The sequence below is a fragment of the Semicossyphus pulcher genome, unplaced genomic scaffold (genome assembly GCF_022749685.1).
Source record: "Semicossyphus pulcher isolate SPU_LCO1_2020_fin unplaced genomic scaffold, fSemPul1.0.p SCAF_22, whole genome shotgun sequence".
Lineage (NCBI taxonomy): Eukaryota > Metazoa > Chordata > Actinopteri > Labriformes > Labridae > Semicossyphus > Semicossyphus pulcher.
The window spans coordinates 12703215-12717575 of record NW_027211696.1 but is presented as its reverse complement, the minus strand read 5'-3'; the positions used below and the strand labels follow the sequence as shown (position 1 = coordinate 12717575).

The 14361-nt window shown below is 43.6% G+C and overlaps 1 protein-coding gene across 7 annotated transcripts in view; it reads right to left on the bottom strand.

The window, feature by feature from the left end:
* The window catches only part of add1 (adducin 1 (alpha)), a 36919-nt gene extending 23018 nt beyond the window's left edge, over window positions 1-13901 (bottom strand). For all 7 annotated transcript variants that reach the window (XM_069673779.1, XM_069673777.1, XM_069673780.1 and 4 more), the window contains exons 1-2: window positions 13789-13901; window positions 773-981 (exon numbers count right to left, since the gene is read on the bottom strand). In XM_069673779.1, the coding sequence (XP_069529880.1) occupies window positions 773-967 (195 nt within the window). In that variant the 5' untranslated portion in view covers window positions 968-981; window positions 13789-13901. The remainder of the gene's footprint in view (window positions 1-772; window positions 982-13788) is intronic.
* Window positions 13902-14361: the final 460 nt, after the last annotated feature.

Sequence of the window (14361 nt, the reverse complement as noted above, 5' to 3'; positions counted from 1 at the left end):
AGCCAGTCAGCAGGAGGCACTAGAGAGGGTTTGACTTCACTTTAAGGGAGCTGTCATGTCGTCCATCTTTTTATGTAGTCTATAGCTGTGTCCCAATCTAGGGGCTGCAGCCTTCGTAGGCTGGGTCCTTTGAAGGCTGCAGCCCCTGGCAGAAACCTTGTTTCACACTTTAAAAGCTGACTTTCTTAATCAGCTCTTAATCTGAAGAGAAAAGTACTTCCACTAAAGTATACTTACAACAAGTTACACTAAATCTGCTGTTTGACCACTGCAGTGTATTAGAAGATAGGCAGTAATAACCAAACTCTGAAGCCAGTTTTTAGGTACATCTAGCTAAAACTAAGGTAGTCTTAACAGTCATGCAAAATCTTACTGGTATCGCCACCTCATTTATACCTCTCTGTAAAACGTGATACAGTTCAGCTGTTCTATTAGAAGGCATACGTTTTATCTAGGTGTACCAAATGAAGTCGCAACTCTAAGCACTAACCCAAACTGAACCTCACGTAAGCACCATTCTGGGTCTTTTTTCAGGCCTCAGTGCTTTTCATACAAACAATAGGCCTTTAAAAAGTGCTGTTCTCTGTGCTGGGTATTCAGCTGGTCACAGACACACAGTCGATGAGGAATAAACTGGACCCATCATGTGATGTTGAGAAGGCTGCAACACTACAGGCGGTCAATTCAGTGTGGATGTATCAGCTGTGATAAATGTGACCGTAAATTTACAGCTAATGTCGCGTGTGCTGCTACATGTGTCCATCGCACTGACCGGGCTCTGAAGTATCATGGAGACCCTCTTCCTCTGCTCCATCATGTTGAAGTCCTGCCGCAGGTCGGGTGCCATGTTTCTCTCTCTCTGGTACTCGGGGCTGCTCTCGTCCACCCGGTCGAAGTACCGCTCCTTGTGGGGGGCTGTGGTGGGAGGGGGCGCCGTCACCACTCCGGCACCTGACTCGCCGTTCATCCTGGCCTGGCCTCCTGCAGAGAGAGAGGGGGTGATAACTTTTAAACCTTGTCTGTCAGTTAAGAAACATCCATCTGTGTGGTTTTTCTGAACATTTCTACTTATGTTTGTTCTTCCAGTCTTGGTGTTTTAAATTTTAAACCTGCTGCAAGACAATTGAGAAACGTTTATATCTGGAAAAAGCCCCTGTCAGTCAGAGCTGGTGTTCTCTGTAATCAATAGAAGCGATAGTATTTGAAATTGGCGCCATAGCTGTGGAGAAAGTTGTACAAACAGCTTGTGGTTTCGCCCATTCTACATTCCTACAACACCCAGCATGCATTGCGCCCCTCCCTCTGAAAGGAACGGCCCAGCAAGAGACGCTGGAGTGAGTTTTCCTGTCAAGGACATTGCGCTGCAGGCAATGGCTCAGAGTGGTACAGGGTCTGAAATACGACGAGAATATACCGGTGGATCATCTAAAAATCTTAGTAGTCTGCAGTCTACGTTTCAAACCTGACGATTTTGAACGAGACATAACATCAGAGGCGTGTGTCCTAGATTGAGGAAGTTGAGGAAGCTTGAGGAAGCGAGCTCCCTGGCCTCCGCCAGATGATGCATTTTACGTAGTCTGGCGGAGGTTTGCCAGGGCCCATTGGAGGAGCGGATAACGTCCTCCAAAGGCACAGAGCCAAATTACATTTTTTTCCTACCATAATGGCACTGGACTGAGGTTGAAAATCGGCAAACTGGCCCTTTAAAAATGTTATTAGAGCCCGATCAATGTAGGATTTTTGAAAACAATACGGATATGGAATGTTTAGGAAAATTTGACCATTTACCGAAATGGTGGCCGTTATTGTGAATTAGTTTCAGCTGGAATTAAATCTGATACTGATATATCTATGATAGGACAATATTAGCAGATCATTTAGGCTAACTGAATTATAGTCGAGCTCTACATGTTATGCAATATACAATGGCCAAATTCAACAGGAACGGGAATGAACAACATCGGTTTTGTTGCTAAAACGTGTGAAGGGATTTCATGAACCTATAGGATGAAAAACCAGTGGGAGACAATAAAGATGCTGACAGAAGGAGAAAGTTTCCCTGGGTAAATGAGGAGATAAGCATCGCCAGTCATTAAAAGTGAAAGCCAGTCACACAGAGCACACTCTCCTCTACTTCCTGTCATGATCATGTGACCACTCTCTCAGCTCGGAGGGGTTTGGATTGATTTTTTTTACAATGCGTTTCCTGGAATCACAACAGCACTCAGCTGTCAAGGCCGTGCAAAGGAAAGTAAGACAACAACTGGAAATACACCCACAAGTCTTAAAGTTACCAACATTTAGCTGAAACATTAGCATATGTGTCCTTCATCTGACAATGACAAGAAGAGATTGGAGACACAGAGAGAACAGAGACAGATTTCCTATGGATGCATCCAGCTGGCTGAGTGTATGCGAGGATAAACAGCCTCCGCCTGTCTGTCACAGCGCAGACTTCTTCAAGCCCTGACTCTGACGGACTCACACCGACTTATGAGCATGGGGAAATGTGTGTGTGTGCGCGCATTCATGGGTAATGTGGGGGAGCTCTGGCAGACAGCGATGCAGCCCATTAGTCCACATCAATACAAATGTTCGGCCAAAACTACCATGACAACTGCAGAGCGAACCCAAAGCATCCAGTATCACACCGAGCGCCGACAGAGCCGCTCTCTGTTTCTGTCCGCTTTCATCGGCGTTCTGGACATTTTCCACAACATCAAACCCAAATGTGTTCACTGAGCTCAGTTCACCTGCTCCAATCAAGGTTGTTCTGTTGTGTTCACGCTGTTTGACTAATTATAGGCTTACAGTGTGCTGTCCATTTTAACCTCGTAAACACGTTAAATGAAGGGAAATTTAATGGCCATGACATGAAAGTGTTAAGAGAGAGAGAAAGAGAGAGGGCTGACTGCGTAAACTCTGTAACAGATGTAACAGCTAAATTATATGTGTTTAATACAGAAGCCTTTAGCGGACATGCATCCACACATTTTATTTACTCCGTTTTCCCGTGATAAGTTATTTATATATAAAACGAGATCATGAGAAAATGACGAGAAATAACTCGTTATCACGCGACAACGGAGTAAATAGTATTGTATGGATGAATGTCCGCTAAGGGCTTCCCTAGTTTAGAGTAGTTTCTTGTACTACATAAACAACAATTGACAGTAGGGATGCATGATATTGGATTTTTTGCCGATATCCGATATGCCGATATTTTACAACTCATTTAGCCGATTACCGATACCGATATTTTTTTCCCGCACACCTAATTGCAGAGATCATCAACTCTCTTCTGTATTGGAATTAGCGTACAGTATAATGGTGACACTCTTATCACATTTGTTACAACGGTCGGGGTGACGGGTCTTGAGATGGTTAATCAAGTTTGTAGTGTTGAAAGACTTTGCCTTGGCTCCTCCTCGCATCACCGAAGCTGAGCAGTCATTGCAAATAGCAGTTTTGCTATCTATTTCAGACACTTTGAAAAACTTCCACACCACGGACATTTTGGCTTCGAACTCTGTCATGCTGCAGGTAGACACACGTGACGTCATCACGCTGCGCCACGCAGGTCTTCTTCGCACCGGGGACATTGCGCCGAGGTCGGGCATTTAATCAAGTATGCAGCAGCCCATTATTTTATCGGTTAATTATATCGGTGGATATCGGCGTGTTGGCCGATATCCGATAGTTCATTTTTAAGCCAATACCGGCCGATACCGATAACGTGCCGATAATATCGTGCATCCCTAGTTTAGAGTAGTTTCTTGTACTACATAAACAACAATTGACAGAGACAACAAATAAGCCCTTATAAAACAAAAAAAAAAAAAAAAAAAACTACAATCCCCACTGAAAAACTAGAATTTTGAAGTCAACAAACACTTAATTAAAAACAAACAAATCCCACTACAGCCAAAAGCTTTGCTAAGCTACGCTAGTTACTTTTTAGCAGGACTGGTTTGGCTGGTTTTATTCACCATGACTGGATTTAGCAGCTAAATAACCAGGATTGTAATCTATAATCATTTTATATATTATAATAACAGGAAACAGCTTAAGGTGAAAGTAAAGGTAGCTTCAGCAGAGGCTAGCCGTCACCATCTCACCAGCTAGCTAGGATTGGTTAAAATATTGTTAATGGAAGAAATAGTGCCTCAACATCGAGAGAGAGAACTCCTTTAAGATTAACACTATTTCGAAACCTGGTGTAAAATAACTGAACTGAGAGGAAAAATGTTAAAAGAAGAAGGATGGAACTACCTGTTTAAAAACACAGATAGCTGGCAATTGCTGGATGCATCTCTCCTGACTCGTTGACTAGTTTGGTTATTAGCTGCAAACTTAAATGTTTCTGAGCTCCTAACTCTTAAGATTAAGTGCATTACTTCAATTCCACCTTTTTTTGTTGCATACACAAATGTATAAGACAAATATTAAAATCGTATACTCAAGAATCCTTACTCCTTCCACGAGTGAAGAAACTCCAAACTGCGTCCAAAGAGGAGGCGTTTGAGACCGACGCCTTCGTAACAACATTCCTCCCTGATATCCTCAAGCTGAAACTTCTCTGTTTTCTTTTAATCATAAATACGGTTTCTAACTGCGATTTCCAAAAGAAAGAAACTGCGACACACAAGCTGCTTACTGTCTCTGCAAACACTCTGAGAGTTTTCCTTCCTGTCCCACTGGTGTGATGAGGACATCAGTTATTGACAGAAGAATAAGGACATCAGCAATTAGCTCTGGTGCCAAATGCTCTCATTAGGGATAAAGAGAGTCCCAGGCTCTGGCTTGTTATTAATACAAATTTTGCAGTGCAAAAACAGCCTCAGAATCAGACTGGTTTGATGCTGGAAAATTAGCAACAACACTGTGACATCACAAGAAAAATCATCAAACTTGGAATTCAGCTTTAGCTCATAACGATAGGTGGGGTTCATGTCGGCCTGGAAAACAGGAACTCTGTCTTAATGCTTCAGGACTGCCGGTCTGATCTCATTCGCTTCAGTCTGACTCGTTCAACCTGCATTTGGTGTCTGTTGGTCGTGTCGTTGTTTATTGCTTGCAGCAATGGCAAATCAAACATGTCTGCAGACAGCAGGGCGACTAAACAACAGTGACAATAACCTGAAGGAGTTTATATTCATGTTGTTCTTCAGACTGACAGAGGAGAGGTTGCACGTTCAGAGATCCATGTGAGGGGCAAAACAGAGCGGCAGCTTTTATAGTAATGTATGTGTAGTTTTACAATAAACTCCACAAGGCCACAGGACTTGGACAATTTTTATTTGAGCATTTACTCCAGTGCATGTGTTAAAAACTGGTCACCTACATTAAAAAACTGAATATCTCATGGTCCTGCTTTTTATTCATTTTAATAAAAACTAAAATATAAATAGCCCATTATGCCGCTAATGTTGCTAAAGGCAATACAATACATTTAGAGGTATACAGACCCACTCAAACTTTATCAAGAGCACAGGAAACTATTAGTACTCAAATCAGAATTTAAGCTTAAAGGGCCAGTTCGCCGATTTTCAACCTTGCTATTATGGGGAGCTAATGCCATTATGGTAGAAACAAAATGCAATTTGGCTCTGTGCCTTTGGAGGACGCTATCCACTTCTCCAATGGGCCCTGGAAAACCTCCACCAGACTACGTAAAACGTGTCCTCTGGCAGAGGCCAGGGAGCTCGCTAAACTACACTTCGTCAACCTAGGACGCCCGCCTCCGATGTCATGTCTCGTTCAAAATCGTCAGGTTTGAAATGTAGACTGCAGACCTGAAGATTTTTAGACGATCCACCGGTATGTTCTCGTTGTATTTCAGATTCTGTCCCGCTCTGAGCCATCATTTCACTCCAGCGTCTCTCGCTGGGCCGTTCCTTTCAGAGGGAGGGGCGCAGTGCACGCTGGGTGTTGTAGGAATGTAGAATGGGCAATACCACAAGCTGTTTGTGCAACTTTCTCCACAGCTATGGCGCCAATTTCAAATATCATTGCTTCTATTTATTACAGAGAACACCAGCTTTGACACACACAGTGACTTTTTCCAGGGGTGAACTGCTCCTTTAATATCAACCCTAATCTTGCTCACAATGAGGAATCGTGTAATCTGATCCTGTAGATGGTCTGGAGGCTGCCATCAGTCCCGACGGAATCAAACACTGCAGAGTATGCTACCACAAAATCTGCCAACACCTGCAGATACAGGATGGATGAACTGTAAGTATTCATTAAAGTATCTCTGAAGAAGAAAGAGAAAGAGGAGCAGTGAAAGCAAGGAGAGTATTAGATGATTTGTAAGAACGACCCCCGTAAATATCAGATATCCTCCAGTTTTCTGCTCTCTTTCAGAGTAACCACCTGAATGTCAGAGTAAACAAAGCAAGGAGAGGCTAAAAGGGAATACAGTATGCCTTATTGCACACTCACAAATCTTAATTATGGAGGTGAAACAGGTCAATTCCTCTGCTGTCTCAAGGAGCATTCGTTTGAGTGAAATCATTTCCTGGCTGCAAATGTCAGCTGAATTACTCCAGCTGTGCGATACGAGACACCATGCAGAAAGCTGTTTATCTCTTGTGGACCATTTAGCAATAACAAAAGGCTGCAGAAGCAGGAAGTGTCTCCATCGATGCAGAATGTTGTCATCTCGCAAACCGCGGGCGCCCCCCGCCCCCCGCCCTCTCCAAACCCCACCTCCCCTTCCACTTCTTATCTCTCCTCAGATGTGTAGGTGGAGGGGCTCGACTAGCCTTCGCTCCTGTCGAGAGGGAGATCGCTATGGAAACCAAATGCATTACCATGGAAACACGGGACAGCCTTTAAAAGATTACTGTTATGTAAGAGCAGCTGTAGGCCTGCATCACGCTGCGAGCCGGTCGATGTCACAAGGGGTACGCCGTCAAACTCAGTTTGTGTTGGATTCAAAACATGGCAGGGAATCAGCTGACAAGTTCACATGCTCGTCTATGAATGCATTAGACACGCCAATCGTGTCAAGTCAAGCAGGGAATCAAACTCTATATTTTAACGGAGGACTAAAGTGATAAATGTGCGTCCTGTTGTAAAAATGCACTTCCTGTGTGGAGCAGAAAACGTCCCTCTGTTTGGAAACATCATTGTGCAGCAGTGAAGGGTTGAGTCACAGCTATACAACATCAGGACAGATCACAACAACCTGAACCTTCTGTACAAGACAGAGAATAATCCAAACATAATTCAGTAATTACATTAATCAAACATCTTGTGATGGCCTGTCTCCCTAAAGGCGGATTCACCCTGGCCTGGAGTTCATGGTCACACCCATTAGCTTCGCAATATTTATTGGAAAGTACCCCGTGCTCATTGAACGGGACAGTGGGTGTGCCTCAAGTTGAAACTCATGCACCACCCTGCACATGTTTACAGCAGCCCTGACTGTCAGTATCTGGTCCTTTCAGGCATGACGAGCACTAAAAAGGGGTTCACTGTCTTTCAGTTTAATCAAAAAACAGGGATGGAAGACATCGATGCATATTTCCATATCAGATTAGAGTCACCCCCGGCCTGCAGGAACAAGACTACGTCAAAACCTAGTATGTGGCTGACCGCATCAGGTCAATGTGCGCCTTTGTGCGCAATGTGTCACAAGGACTGTCCTTATGAGGCCATGACAACGTGTTTGAAAGCAGGTGCACCCTGTGGACGTAGGTGAGGACAGCGGACGAGCAGCCCCGCCTACTCCCCGAACAAAGTATCCAGAGCCGTATAGACAGAGAGTCGCGTCAGTGGAGGTCAAATATGCTCCATGATCTGCCATTGCGACGTCGCAACTCTCTCTCTCTACGGCTCTGAAAGTACCGTCACTCAGTTACTCAGTCAGTCAGTCAGTCAGTCACATACAGACCCGTGTGTAGGGCTGACCCCGGCAGTCAGAAAGATTTTAAAGGCAGTGGGCAGACAAACTTGCTATGAACCCGCCTGATGGCAAGTGTCACATGTCTCTCTTCATGTCTTGGCTAAATGCACAGCAAAATCTGCTACTTCGACTGCCATCTTCACTGGTGGTGTGAAAACCCCTCTGTCTGCATGCATCCCAGCGTCTCCAAGCAACAGGAAAATGTTGTGATGATGACGAATCTAGCAGCACATTCGTACAGGACAGAATTATATGTGAGAAATTAGAGGAGACACTTGGATTCGTCATTTTGAATATCAAGTGTTGGAGATTTTCAAAGGGTGAACATCGGGAACAGCGGCCTACGGATGAAAGCTGCTGCCTGTTCTAACCAACTCTTGATATCCTGAAAGCTGGAATAAATGAAAACTAATAGCATAACTGAAGAGTCAGGTGCAGCCTTGTGTGCGCAAAGAAGCACCTTTATATGACTTTCAGTTTCAGCTGTGTGGCATCTTCTTCATTATACAGTTGTGTTACTCGTCCAACAGTGTTAATTTCACACAGTAAACAGTATTGGAAAGAGTCTGCCAACATTCACAATGTAGTTATGGTGAAGAAATTCCAACTTCCTCAGGCTAAAGGCTCCTCCTCAGCTTAAAGGGGACAGATTTTAGCGATGCAACCAATTTTCTATTAATCTAACGTGTTTTTGAATCAAGTTGGTAACGTTTGTTTTGAGCCTCTTCTTCCTCCTGAAACCAACAAGCCGTTTTGCCATGACCTCATAGCCCCTCCCCTACGTGTGCGATCGCACGTGGGGGAAGAGCGGCCGCACTGCACTCCAAAGTTGTAGAAAACATGGCTGCTCTAGGATCGGTTATTCGGCCTTATGTGTACGAGCCAGAATCGCCAGGAGGTATCGGAATGGTGAGTTGGAACGACTTGACTACAAGCTAGTGCAAGAAGGCAGCCTGAGGTGAGTGACGATTGGTCGATTTCAGCTAGGGGTGCACGATATTGGATTTTTTGCTGATATGCCGATATTTTACAACTCATTTAGCCGATTACCGATACCGATATTTTTTTCCCGCACACCTAATTGCAGAGATCATCAACTCTCTTCTGTATTGGAATTTGCGTACAGTATAATGGCGATACTCTTCTCACATTTGTTACAACGGTCGGGGTGACGGGTCCTGAGATGGTTAATCAAGTTTGTAGTGTTGAAAGACTTTGCCTTGGCTCCTCCTCGCATCACCGAAGCTGAGCAGTCATTGCAAATAGCAGTTTTGCTATCTATTCGGACACTTTGAAAAACTTCCACACCATGGACATTTTGGCTTCTAACTCTCTCATGCTGCAGGTAGACACACGTGACGTCATAAGCCTAGGTGATATCCGATAGTTCATTTTTAAGCCGATATCGGCCGAAACCGATAACGTGCCGATAATATCGTGCATCCCTAATTTCAGCCGCAGCAAGGTTCTACATAGAAACCTGCAGCTGTTCTAAACGGCCCATTTCAGAGGCGACCTTTTTAAACATGTAATCCTGGAAAAACACAGAATTATGCAGTCTTCACTTTTTCACTGTGAACAATAAACACCCCAAAATATCCCTTTAAACCATAACTTTAGTGCCTAGCAGGACACGGCCCATCTGTTCACTCCAAAAGCAAAACGAACAGGATGCTGTTGCATTAAACAACAGATCGAGTTTCCTCGAGGAAGGCTGGCCTCACTGATGTTTTGAACTTGCTGTGACACCGCTCGGTACAGATGTTTCCATTCTCCACAGCGGCTGGACGAAGGAAAAGGTAGAGATAGTTTATAAATCACCAGCTGCTCTGCTCTCACATGGATGCTGGTGTGTTTGAAGCTTCACAGCACTGGGAGTACATTGTAGATGCTTTAATTCATCATTGCTCATTTTCCAGAGACGGAAGCTTGCACTGAAAACATCTCTGTCAGCATGACTAAGCTCTCGGAGAGAAAGAAAAGGATCCATTTAGTTTGTTCCAAAAATATGCCAATCTGGTAATCAGCAGTGAAACGGCTCATTATGGTGGAGAGAGAAAAGGAAAAAACGACGGCCTCAACGTCCTGCTGCTCTTTCTCTAATAGTATTAGTGTGTGTGTGTGTGCGCATGTGTGTACAGTTGGTGTGTCAAGCAGTTTTCTGACATTCAAGACAAGCACTCAGATTGGGCTCTTTATATCCCTGAGCTGGATGCCTGTCATTACTGAGGACGAAGAATCCACCAGCAACTGCTCTTTAGTGTGTGTGTGCGTGTGCATGTCTGTGTGGGTGTGTGCAGACCCTAACTACTTTGACTGGTAGGAATGCATTAGGTGTCATTTCAGCACTGCCCCATGTACGAGCTCGTGCACCCAGCAGTAAATGACACACACTAAGAAGTCGTAGTGTTTTCACAACATGAGCTAACAGCAGACAAAGTTAAAGTGTTTGACAAATTGAGGGGGCTAAATACACGTGTACATTAAGCCGCCTTCCCACTGGTCAAAAAACCCGCTAACATTCAGCTTTTTTGCTTAGTGAGAAAGGTTACAATCGGCATTCAGGCCCAGGTCAAATGACTCTGCAGTAGACCCGGGTAATTATCTCGGCCTCGGCTCCAATCAGCATTGATGGGAACACAAAACCTGTGTCAACACGCCCGTCTCCGTCCGAGCAGCGCTCGACCATCGTTCCAAATTTGTCAGCACTGAATTTGATAAACAGACTTAAGAGTTAAGTGTTGGAGTTTGTATTATTCAAAGTTTTGACGCCAATATTTTCACTTTGACTGCAAATTAATATCGGCTCCAAATATCGGCCTCCTTGACTACTAATAATCGGTATCGGTATCGGCCCTGAAAAAACCATATTGGTCTATCTCTAGACCTAACCACCGTAACATCGTAATATCAAAATAGACCGGCAGGAGTATACTCCACTGGCAATGGGAAAAGAGACAATCTGGATCAATAAGCGGGTATTCCCAGGTCTAAAAAAAACTGTGTCAACGCGCTAATTTTAGGTGGGAAAGGGGTAGTACTGAACTCAGCTAAAACCCAATCACTTAAGGAAAGGAGCTAAAAAAGCAGGTCGGTCTTTCTAGGTATGAGTATCATACCACACTGCATGAAAAACATGGCATTTTCATTTTGGTGAAATCAAATCGGTTTTATCCAACAAGCACTTATTTAGCAACAAAGCTACAACTGGTGATGACTTTCATTCAATTCCTCTTGTCCATAAAATATCAAATAAATAAAAACCACCGTCTACAACTTCTTGTATAATATGTAAGTTTGGTAAGTTGGACCAAGTTTAGTTACAAAGCTGTGCACAATACACCCAAAGCTTATTGTTTAATCCCTTAATCATTATGTGCAATATCTTAATATTTCCACGAATAACAGATCCTGTCTGCTTCGGTTCGTCTCTGAGGCCTCAGCCTGCTACAAGGGATTATAGCTCATTGGGCTGGCTAGGAAGACATCACAATATGATCCATGCCCGCTCTACATCACTGTTTGTATCCATTTTCCAATAATTCATTTTGTAGGATGGTGCAGTTTCCAGGTATTTGTGCTTAGCAAACCATGCTAACCCTCTTAAAAAGTTAGAGGCACACAACAACAAAGGCACTTATATGAAAATCTCAGCTCAGCTGCCGTTAGCAGTAATGAACCTACAGAGAAATGTACTGTTTGGTTCACTCTCGAAGCTCTTATAGCGTCATTTTCAGCTGAAACAGACTGCTGTTTTCTGCCAATAAAACCTGACTGTTCACAACATGATTGCAGCTGGCTGGTGAACACAGGGGAGAAATTAGGCGCTAAAATGCTAAATACTTTCCCCAGGGTGGTAGAGACCAAAAACAAAGCTAAAAGGCGAGGGGAATATTAGACTTCGATTCATCAGGTTGCCAGAAACACATCTACAAATGAATATTTCTTGGTCCCTTTGGATTTGTAAATAAGTAGCAAAGGTCATAAATTAAATGAATTATAATCACACTGATTAGAGCAAAGAGCCAAATTCAGGTTTCATCTAAGGGATACAAAAACGACCACCAGAGTGACTTTAAACACTGCAAAGGTATTATCTGTTACCAGGGCCTGTGTTGTGTTAGCATGCGAGTACAGGGGCTCTGGGTTTATCTGCGTGTTTCATGTCACACGGGACAGAGTGGTGGAAGATCTGCAACAACACACCCCTCCCTGTACAGCTTCCTGGTCTCACACTCCGGCCTGTCCTATCGTGCGTAGCATCTGCGCGTCACTCTGCCGGCTAAATATCGGACCCAAACATCGCTACATATATTGACATGATCTTCAGTGACCTCTGTGGTGTGAATGAAAGTTCAAAAATGTCTCTTTTCGTGTCTTTAAAAAGGGTGTCCTGTAACCCTGATAAGTGACCACATATGGGGAGGAAGGAAAGAAAGAGTGAAATAGACTTGAAATGAGGAACACATTTTCAGCTGCACTGCAGTCAAGGGTGTGGGCGTGGGGAGTGGGAGTAAAACAAACACAGAGCTCTGTATCTAGAGTGAGTGTGTATATGTGTGTGTGTGTATTAGTGTAGTGGGCAACATGGAGCCAGACTGTAAGTGCCAAGCTCCCTCCCCTTGGGGAATTTCACTCATTCTAACAGAATTACCAAATCCAGGGAGTTACCGTCCCTTAACACACTCACTGACAATTTATCTTGGCAGTTTGGCGTTTGTTAATCCTCATACAGTATGGACGGGGGAGGGGACTTCAGAAAGAAGCCAGACACAGCAACACCTTAGTGGTGATGTTCTCCAGTTTGGGCCTAAATACAAACACCCAAGTTATCCTCACACCCATATGCTCCTACTTATACTTAGTTCAGCTGGACCATTACAGCTGCAAATAACAATCTCTCTCTCGCATTATCAAATGCATTAAATAAAACTGACAAAAGGCAACAAAATATCACATAAAAGCTTGGATCAGCAATTACTTATATTATATATTATAGGTTTCTTATATTTTTGCACCACCAGTGTACCGTATGTTGCCATGAATTATCACTACTTTAGAGTTAGGAGTCTGATTTAACTTTTACCTCTGTCTGTAGCAATATTATTGGTTTTTATAACATGTTTTGTTATCCATTTCAATTGTACTTGACATGATTTGGCTACTAAACAACACAATTTCCCATTATCATTAATAATAAAGCTTATAAGATTGAGTGTGGCCTGGTGTTTCCTCCTACACTGTAAAAAACATGGTGAGAAAAGCGAAAGTGCATGGTTATTGTCATGCAGGACATGGGGCTATCTGACCAACAGGAAACTGCTCCATCACCACACAACTGAATACAGCCATATTTCCTCTGCCTCACAACACGCCACAGACTAGAAACACACCTACCCAGAGCAGAAACAACAAAAAAGGAAAATAAATCTACATTTACAGCTCAAGAGTCCGTATCTAAAAGCTCCAGTAACTGTGCGCATATGAAATGCAAAATAATGCAAGCGCAGGCCTGCTCACAGGGGCCAGCAGGCTAACGACACCTGGGGCAAAACACACCGGACACAAAGTGTGTGGCTCTGGGCTGCTGTTATTGTTCAACACGGGAAACCGTCTGGGCGAAGGCGGAATTCATTTAATCACACTAAAAGGCCAAATTAGTCGTTTTAAGGACAGTATAAAAACGTGCAACGCCTCCACTCTGCAGGCAACACCGACCAACATATTAGCAAAACAGTGCGAGAGCTCGCCACACTGAAACACAACGAGGAGCACCACGGAACAAACATTAAAATAAACCACAAATAGACCGTGTTCTGCAGGACAAACACTGCCGATAAAATATAAAACATGTCGATTAATTCTGCACTTACCCTCTCTCTGATGTAGTGATGAAATATAAACAGTGCTCGGTAAAAGCGGGACGGCGGGTTTTCACTATTTTTATCCCCGACCCTGGTGATTTCAGAGTGGGTTTATCTCCCTGCGCCTGTCGTCCCCGCGTCGCTCCGCCCACCCACCATCATCCCACTTGGGTGCGGCAAACTGGTTAATCTGCGGCTCGCTATTGGCTAACCAGAGGCACGTGACTGCACCGGCAAAAGTGGTTGGAGCACGAGCTCTTCGCCCGCCTCTCAGGAACAGACTTTAGTGCATCCATGATTTTTCATCTATTTCGAAAGCCTAAGCCTAGAAGCTGATAAAACTACATTCAGAAATCATATTTTTTTTCTGTAAACATTAATTCCACTAAAACTTATATTGTGTTTAATCTGCTTTAAGCACAATTGTTATGATATTGCACATAAGGAAGGGATTATTTGTTCCTACCCTCTGATACAGCATAATAACAACGACAACAACAACACTAAAACTGTTTTATTTATACTGCTCAATAAAAAAAATCATATGTGTGTCACAGGGCCTCAGAATCCGTACCTTGCATG